The 9,348-nt window shown below is 36.9% G+C and overlaps 1 protein-coding gene across 1 annotated transcript; it reads left to right on the top strand.

The window, feature by feature from the left end:
- The first annotated feature begins 831 nt into the window (after positions 1–831).
- Positions 832–9,340, top strand: LOC107566784 (desmin-like). The gene is made up of 9 exons (XM_016252319.1): positions 832–1,476; positions 3,602–3,662; positions 3,780–3,875; positions 5,504–5,665; positions 7,288–7,413; positions 7,499–7,719; positions 7,834–7,877; positions 8,468–8,556; positions 8,848–9,340. The coding sequence occupies exons 1-9, from the start codon at positions 896–898 to the stop codon at positions 8,887–8,889; spliced, it is 1,422 nt and encodes a 473-aa protein (XP_016107805.1). The 5' UTR covers positions 832–895; the 3' UTR covers positions 8,890–9,340.
- The last annotated feature ends 8 nt before the right edge of the window (positions 9,341–9,348 follow it).

Below are 9,348 nucleotides of genomic sequence, written 5' to 3'. Positions count from 1 at the left end.
CTGTAGTTTGTGTTAATATTTTGAATTTTGAGTATTTATTTGGATTTTTTCCCGTTTCCAATTTAATTTTAGTCAGTTTTAGCAGATTTGTTGTGAGTTTTTGTCATTTTTATTTGTTAGTTTTTTTTTATCTTTTCAAATATGTCTATAGTTTTTAATAATTTTTTAGTTTGAGATATTTTAGCACATCAGGTTAAACTAAATTAAATTAAGAAATGTTGCCTTCGCAACTAACTGAAATAAAATAAGATTTTATTTTCTTTCATCTACATGTAAGTTTCTTTTATTTCAAGTAAATGTTTTTAATGATTTTAGTTTATTTAACTTTTTTAGTTGACTTCATGAACCTGGCATATACAATGAAAGTTGATGGGGTCTAAAACATCATTTGACATTTATTTATTTATGCAAGCAGAAAGTCTTACAGGTTTGGCATTACATGAGGGTGAGTAAATGATGACACCATCACATGGCATGACATAATTGGCTATCCCTTTAATTAGAAAAAGGAATAAAAAAATCATACTTGTCATTTCCCAAGCTTGCTGGTCTGGACCAGAGAGTCAGATAAGTTTAAATGATGAGATCACCACTGTGAGGGGCAGAGTGGGTTCTCTCTTTCAGTTCATAGTCAATCAGCTCAATATTCTTTTACCAAAAGTTGGAACAGCTGGGCAGTGAGTGAAAGAGATAGGATGAGAGAATTGAGAGAAGGGTAGGATGGAGAAGATGGTATGGGAGAGAGAAAGTGGGCTGAAGTAGTTTGGGGTAGATGGGAAGGGAGGGGGCAGAAGCCTACAAATAGCCACAGATGAGCATGCCATGCGCTCATTCTGTCTCTGTCCTCTCCGGAGGGTGTTTGTATTCATCTGGTCTGTCCTTCTTGTGCTCCAACATGAGCCACTACGCCTCTTCCTCATCCTCTTCATCATACCGTCGAATGTTTGGTTGTCCTGGCTACCTGACACCACCAATGTCCCGTGCAATGTTCTGCCGAGCCTCCACCGGGGGGTCTGGCAGCTCTCGGGTCAGCTCCAGAGTCTACGAGGTCAGCAAGTCCTCCACTTCCTCTCCTGGATTCTCCAGTCATCGACCCTCCTCCTACAGTATGCCCAACTTGTCTGCAGGCTATAGCCGCTCCTATGGTGGCATGGGTGAAACTCTGGACTTCAGCCTGGCCGACGCGCTCAACCAGGAGTTTCTCCAAACACGCACCAATGAGAAAGCTGAACTTCAGCACCTAAACGACCGATTCGCCAACTACATTGAGAAGGTCCGCATGCTGGAGCAGCAGAACCAGGCGCTGGTGATTGAGGTGGAGCGCTTGAGGGGGCGGGAGCCCACACGGATCGCCGACCTGTATGAGGATGAGATGAGGGAGCTGAGAAGAGAGATCGAAGTGGTCACTAGTCACAGATCACATGTGGAGGTGGAGCGGGATAACTTGGCAGATGATCTGCAGAAACTGAAACTCAGGTGAGATGCATTAAGCATGAATCTCTACTGGAGGAAACATCTTAAACTAGCATAAATTGGTTTAACAGTCTAGTTGGGCTGGCCTGGCTTGTTTTGGTCTGGGTCTTGGGCACTTTCCAGGTGGTCAGGCTACGAAAAATGGGCTGCTTCACTCTTAAAAATAAAAGTTAATAAAGGAATTTTTGCAATGATGTCACAGAAGAACCATTTTGGGTTCCCCAAGAACCTTTCAGTCAACATCTCTTAAAATATTTTTTTTTTCTTAGTGTGAGAGCATTTTAAGAATCTAAAGAACCTTTTCCACCTCATGGAACCATCAATGCCAATAAATAACCTTTATATTTAAGACTTTTGGCCAGACTGGGAGTCCAAAAAGATCATCTGAAGACCATCTTGGCCAGGCCAACAAACCAGTTTAGGCTTATGGAAACCTTTTTTTTCAGCATGATACAAAATAAAAAGGGGCTTAAAGGAGTACACTTGTAAACAGATGTTATTTGATTATCCAAAAATATATGCAAATTTTATTCATGTATTCTTTGTGTTACTGTAGCTGTCAACCCACTCTTGAGTTTCATATTTAGAAACACACAGTACATTATATAACAATCCAGAGACATTTAGTGCCAACAGGGGAACAAACATGATCTCACCCCATAGCAAACACCTCACACACATTCTGCTGCCCCAGACAGTGAAGATAACACAATCAGAGCGAAATACAAACACAATGTGAACATAATGTGAAGTCTATATCACAGCAACAGGAGCACTTGTTACTCTTGTGAACTATTTAACAAATGGCGGAAAGAAAAGTGACCAGTTAAAATTAAATTTATTTCATGTATTGATTACAAATTAACACAACATAACGGAAACAAAGCACAACACAACGGAAACAAGCCACAACACAACGGAAACAAGTCACAACATAAAGAAATTAACATAACACAATGGAAACAAGCGCAACACAATGGAAACAAGCCATAACATAATGAAATTAGCACAACACAACGGAAACAAGCCGCAACACAACAAAATCAGCACAACACAATGGAAGCAAGCCGCAACACAACAGAAACTAGCCACAACACAACGGAAACAAGCCACAACACAACGGAAACAAGACGCAACACAATGGAAACAAGCCACAACAGAACGGAAACAAGCCGTGACACAATGGAAACAAGCCGCAAGACAACGGAAACAAGCCACAACACAACGGAAACAAGCCGCAACACAACGGAAACAAGCCACAACACAACGGAAACAAGCCACAACATAAAGAAATTAGCACAACACAATGGAAACAAGCCACAACACAATGGAAGCAAGCCGCAACACAACAGAAACAAGCCACAACATAACAAAATTAGCACAACACAATGGAAACAAGTCGCAACACAACGAAATTTGCACAACAAAAACAAGCCGCAACAAAATGAAATTAACACAACACAATGGAAACAAGCCATAACACAACAGAAACAGGCCACGAAATTAGCACAACACAACAAAATTACTTCTATGCACTATAGTTCTATAGTAAATATGCATTATATTGTGCCGATTTCGTTGTGTTGTGCACTGCTGGGCCACTGTAGGGACAGTCTTCTCAACATGGACAAACAAAAGCAGTTGGAAAGGAAGAGAATTTATATAATCAGTTTGATAGACCACTGAGAGACCACTGGGCACAGGTGTTTCAGGGTCACTGGAGAGTTCTAATGTGTTCTTTATTTAATGCTGAAAAGAGTTTCAAATTGCCTGTCTCTGTAGTAACCAAGCTAAGAAATTATTAAACATGACTTCATCTGGTCTACCAACCAATTATGAACGAAATAAAATGCTATATCAGGCCTAGAGAGGTTATTAAAGGCTTAAGGAAACTACCTTTATAAAGGAAGCTATTGTCCTATCAAGCATGTTGTTTACAATAGTCTAGCTTTACTTCCTATTCAGGAGTTAGTCCGCCTAAATGTGCTGGCCCCACTCCATTTTCCAGCGGGAAAAGTTTTGTGTGAGGTTGCTGTGTTCAGTCTATAAAAGGAAAGGAAATAGGCTGGCTGTAATAAATATGAGATACACGACTCCCTTCTCCCATTCTCCCTCTTCTTCTCGCCAGGCTTCAGGAGGAGATTGCACTGAGGGAAGAGGCAGAGAATAATCTGGCCGCTTTCAGAGCGGTGAGTCCCCTAAAACACAAAACCCCCTCTCTTAAATTCCATTCTGTTTTATTTTCTCATTAGTAATGAATAATAAAATGTGGCTTAGTTTTATTTTGATATTACATTCAATTTCAGGACGTGGATGCTGCCACTTTGGCCCGCCTGGATCTGGAAAGACGTATAGAGACTCTCCAAGAAGAGATTGCCTTCCTCAAGAAGATCCATGAGGAGGTTAGCACATTTAAGGACTTTACATTTTTATTGTTTGTGCCAATAAAATGTTGTAAAACAGAGACTACAGCCAAGCCAACTTAAAATGTAACACATCTCATACAAACTCTGGTATTAATCACTTTCTTCAGTCAAAAAATGATTCACTGATTTATTTGTAGTATTGCTAAGGCTGATTCATGAGACAATCAGTGAGTCAGATAGTCATCTGTCTCCTACAAACCCAAAATTATTCATTTTAATATTTATATTGTAAAATTCAGTTCATTTTAGTGAATCAGTGTGTTAGAGCTTGTGCAAGTTAATCTCTTAAGAAAAAGGTTAAATGATTCAATAAATTATTTTAGTCTCTTTACTTAGGACTGTGTATGACAGTCTCTTTTTGTAATGCAATATCTAGATAAATTCTCATATTTGTCGCTATACTTTAGACTCAGTTACACTACCATTCAAAAGTTTGGAATGTTTTTTTTTATGTTTTTGAAAGTATTTTATGCTTACCAAGGATGCCTTTATTTAGTATATTTTAAAATAAATTACACATTATGAAATATTATTACAGTTTTAAATATTCAGTTTTCTATTTTAATATATTTTAAAATGTAATTTATTTCTATGATGGATGAATTTTTAGCAGCCACTCCAGTCTTCTGTAGCACGATACTTCTTATTAGTAATTTTAATGGAAATTGGGATCATATGTTTTTCAGGATTCTTTGATGAATTAAACATTCAAGAGTTTATTTGAAATAGAAATCTTTTGTAACATCAGATATGTATTTACTGTCACTTTTTCTCAGTTTAATGCAGAAATAAATTGCATTACTAAGTAAAAGTAATTACTTCTTCCAAAATAAAAGAAACATCTTACTGACCCCAAACTTTTTAATGGTAGTGTATATGAGGTTTACTTTTTTGTATTTCATATAAATTTACCTATTCTTGTTTAATATTGTACCCATAACTCAGACCCTCTGCTTTTTTGTATTATTTACATACATGTTTTTTTACATTGTACTTATGTTTAAAAAATACATTAATGTAATTACATCTAATTATACTGTTGACCCAAAACCCACCCCTAAACCACCTCTTAAACCTTACCATACCTTACCCGTATTCCATCTCAGTAATAACAAAAGTTTAGAACACAGTAAATACACTCTACCACACAATTATTTGTACATAGTAGCCTAGTACAGTAGTCAAAGATGCCTAAGATAAAGTGGGACCAATTATACAATTGTAATAGTTTTATATTTAAACTATTCTCAACTTTGGTCTAGCTACATTTTAGTTAGTAATGTGTAGTGTACCAAAAAAGAAGTAGCTTCACCGTAATTTTCAATTACAAGTAGCTTAATGCTTTGAAAGCTAGAGTTTCAAAGTAGCTTCCCCAACACTGCTGAGCTGAGTGAATCTCATCTCTGAACTCTATTATAGAGCTGCATCTGTTTCTGGAGATTACACAGCTACTTTAAAACAGCACGACAAGCCTCTGTTTCAGGGCCAGCTGTGTGTGGATGTTTGAGATTAGTCCTGCCACTAGTTCTATCAGCAATGCCATGCTGCTTTATTAAAACAAGCACAAACACATACACACCAGCGTTTTCTTTCTCTATATGTAGGAAATTCGTGAGTTGCAGGCCCAGATGCAAGAGACTCAAGTCCGAATCCAGATGGACATGTCCAAACCGGACCTGACTGCTGCCCTGAGGGACATCCGTGCTCAGTATGAGGGCATCGCTGCAAAGAACATCGCAGAGGCTGAGGATTGGTACAAGTCAAAGGTGAGACAGAAGAAGAGAAAAAAAGAACCTATTGATTTTTGACCTTTGCATTTTCACCATTAGGTATCACAGCTGCATTTTATACATTTCCCTATGCACCTGACTTAATATATCTCAGGGTCTCATCTCTGGCAACGTATCCCCAAAGTGTCTCAAGCAACACTAATAAATTTATACTGTTGGATGTCTCGTCCCTTTTGAACACTATCATTTAGGTCTAAAATCCTATTTTTTTAAACCTTACATTGTGTTCTGGTCAATGCAACCCAGAAAAGATTTTCTTTCCTGAAAATGATAGTTAATGTTATCACATTGGATTAAAATTTACAGACTTTACTCACACAGGGTATAAGAACTTTCTTTCCAATACCTTTTTTTAGGACACAAAAAATCCCCCCCAAAATCCCCCCTCCCCCCTAAGAGATACATTTCTTATTATGCTATATTATTGTGAAATATTGCATTCAATCTTTTTCACAACTTGTTTTCCTTCAATTAAAACAGGTTTTGTATTTCTATTTTGACTCTTTTTGATCATAGGTCTCACTGATCAGAGTTTATTTGGCTCAGTTTTGAGTGTACTTTGCCAAAACACACCATTTTTGGTTCCACAAAGAACCATCTCTTTCTTGCCTTTTGTATAATCTGAAGAACCTTCTTTCGCCACAAAGAAACTTTTGTGAAACAGAAAGGTTCTTCAGATGTTAAAGGTTCTTTATGGAACCATTTAGACAAAAAAGGTGCTTCTATGGCATCGTGAAGCACCTTTATTTTTAAGTGAATAATTCACATTGCTTTTTTCACTCAAAAACTTTATAAGCTCATAAAAGCTTTATAAGTTGCATAAGCTCAGATCAGTGAGGCCTATGATCAATAAGAGTCAAAAAGGAAATACAAAACCTGTTTTAATTGAAAGAAAACTAGTTGAAAAAGATTGAATGCAACATGCCTTCTAAACTGCCTACAAAAATAAAAAAATAAAAAAATAAATTTTTTGTAGGCAGTTTATTTTTGACTGGGAACGCCAGATTAAGCAAAGGATTTTCTGACAAGCACAAGGGATAAAACGTACACTCTAAAAAATGCTGGGTTAAATACAACCCAGCGCTGGGAAAGAAAACTAGTTGAAAAAGATTGAATGCAACATGCCTTCTAAACTGCCTACAAAAATAAAAAAATAAAAAAATAAATTTTTTGTAGGCAGTTTATTTTTGACTGGGAACGCCAGATTAAGTAAAGGATTTTCTGACAAGCACAAGGGATAAAACGTACACTCTAAAAAATGCTGGGTTAAATACAACCCAGCGTTGGGTAAAATAGGGACAAACCCAGCAATTGGGTTGTTTTGACCCAGCGGTTGAGTTAAATGTTTAACCCAACCTTCTGGGTAGTAACCCAACCGCTGGGTCAAAACAGCCCAATTTTTTGTCCTTATTTTACCCAGCACTGGGTTGTATTTAACCCAGCATTTTTTAGAGTGTAGCTTTGTTGTATTTATATTATGAGTAGCTTTATGTTTTGAAAACTAAAGTTTCAAAGTAGCTTCCACAGCACTGGTGAACTGAGTGAGATAAATGAAAGGGAAACCTGCTGAACTTTGATCGTTGTATTTTCACCATTAGGTGTCAGATCTTAACCAGGCAGTGAGCAAGAACAATGATGCTCTCAAACAATCCAAGCTGGAGACCATGGAGTACAGACACCAGATTCAGTCCTACACCTGTGAGATTGACTCCCTCAAGGGCACCGTATGTTTTATCTGTTCTGATGTGGACATACACGTTCTTTGTCTTTCTCCATGTGGCATTCATCTCTTTGTCTCTCACTCTGTAGAATGAGTCTCTCATGAGGCAGATGAGAGATATGGAGGATCGCCACGGTCGTGAGGCCGGTGCTTTCCAGGACAACATCGCCAGGCTGGAGGCAGAGATTGCCAACATGAAGGATGAGATGGCGCATCACCTGCGAGAATATCAGGACCTGCTCAATGTTAAGATGGCCCTGGATGTGGAGATCGCCACCTACAGGAAACTGCTGGAAGGAGAGGAGAGCAGGTACAAAGGAAATGAAAAAGATTTGACCTTCTTGTTTTTAACATACTCCACCCTTTCTGCTTATTCTGATGGCTTTTTGTTACTTTTTACCTTTCTTATTCTCTCATGTTAAAGGATTGTGATACCCATGCAGTCATATTCCACTATAAGCTTTAGAGGTAAGATGGAAACCTTGCGATATACTAAAAATGTTGTAGATATGTTTCCTCAGAGGCCACTAGCAGGAGTTGTACCTACCGGCACAGATTCCTGCAATTTGTGATGTCTTGTGAATAATTTAAAATAAAATAATAATAATTATTAATTACAAAACATGAGGTAAACAACGAATTAAATCAAAGTTAAAAACTGGTAGTATAATTTATAGTTAATATTTATAATATAAAAAAGTAATAATAATGTTGGTAACAATTTGCAATAAGGATCCTTTTGTTAACATTAACAATGAAACATACATCTAAAATGTTTATTAATCTCAGTTAATATTGATTTCAACATTTTATACATTACTAAAATCAAAAGTTGTATCTGTTAATGGAACTGAGATAACTTATTAAACTAATAAAAATGTTAAAAGATTAAGAAACACTAACAAATGTATTCCACATTCTTTGTTAATGTTAAAGCATTAACTAATGTTTACTAAAATAGGACCTTATTGTAAAGTGTTACTAAAATCTATGACTGTAAAATGTGTGCTACTAAAATGGTAGTGTATATTTATTTAATTAAATATAATTTTCAACAGAGACGAGTCCAGAGCACCAACAGAGAGCATCTGAAATGCACTCAAAGAAAACAGTCCTGATCAAGACCATTGAGACGCATGATGGGGAGGTGTGATATGTGCACACACACACACCAGTTCATCCCAGTGCTGTTTTCTTTCATTCCCTCCCGTATATAACCTTAACATCCTTTGCAATATTAGGGTCATCTTTGGTCCAATAAAAATAAACTACTTAAGTAAAATTAAAAAATATTTGATTACAGTACTTAAATACTATAAACCAATAAATAAAATGGGGAAAAAATGCTTTGCAGGAGTGATTTCCTCACAAATTGGCTGCCTGTCGACAAAGAGCAGGTGAAGTGTTTTTAAAATGAAATGTTTACTGCCCCCTACAGGTGGTGAGTGAATCTACACAACACCAGCAGGACATCATGTAACCCTTGGACAAGGAGCTGCAACCAAACAATCAAACCAAGATAAAAATAAAACCTTTAGGACAGTTTTTCATAATCTGTAGTTTCTTTTGTTTCTCAACACATCCTAAAAGTGATATAAGCACATCTGCATGAGCGGGAGAAGAGAGCGATCACATTCTTTTTAAATTTGTATTTTTAAGCATTTTTAGTCCAGTTACAACCGATATGTCAGTTTGGAATAATGTAAGGTAGATTAAACTTCAAGTATCAGATAAGGTAAAAGAAGGACAGAAATAGTAAGGTGAGTGCAGTAAATGGAGAGAACAGAAGCAGAAAGCAGACTTAGATAACATGAAATGATAAAGAGAACTGTGAGGATGGTGCCAAGCATAAGAAAAAATTAATTAAAGATACCTAAGCCAACACATTCCATTAATGTTTTCTCTGTGTGCTTGTGTTTCTGTGTGCGTCTGTTCACCT

Source organism: Sinocyclocheilus grahami, unplaced genomic scaffold, assembly GCF_001515645.1.
Source record: "Sinocyclocheilus grahami isolate Dianchi unplaced genomic scaffold, SAMN03320097.WGS_v1.1 scaffold1100.1, whole genome shotgun sequence".
In the NCBI taxonomy this organism is placed as follows: Eukaryota; Metazoa; Chordata; class Actinopteri; order Cypriniformes; family Cyprinidae; genus Sinocyclocheilus; species Sinocyclocheilus grahami.
The sequence above is the reverse complement of the archived record's forward strand: the minus strand, read 5'-3'. Positions and strand labels throughout refer to the sequence as shown.

Excerpts from the sequence above, each read along its gene's own strand:
- LOC107566784 (XM_016252319.1), top strand. The coding sequence starts at position 896 with ATGAGCCACTACGCCTCTTCCTCATCCTCTTCATCATACCGTCGAATG. Across the intron at positions 7,720-7,833 it reads CTGGAAGGAGAGGAGAGCAG|GATTGTGATACCCATGCAGT; the intron begins GTACAAAGGAAA and ends CTCATGTTAAAG. Across the intron at positions 8,557-8,847 it reads TTGAGACGCATGATGGGGAG|GTGGTGAGTGAATCTACACA; the intron begins GTGTGATATGTG and ends TGCCCCCTACAG.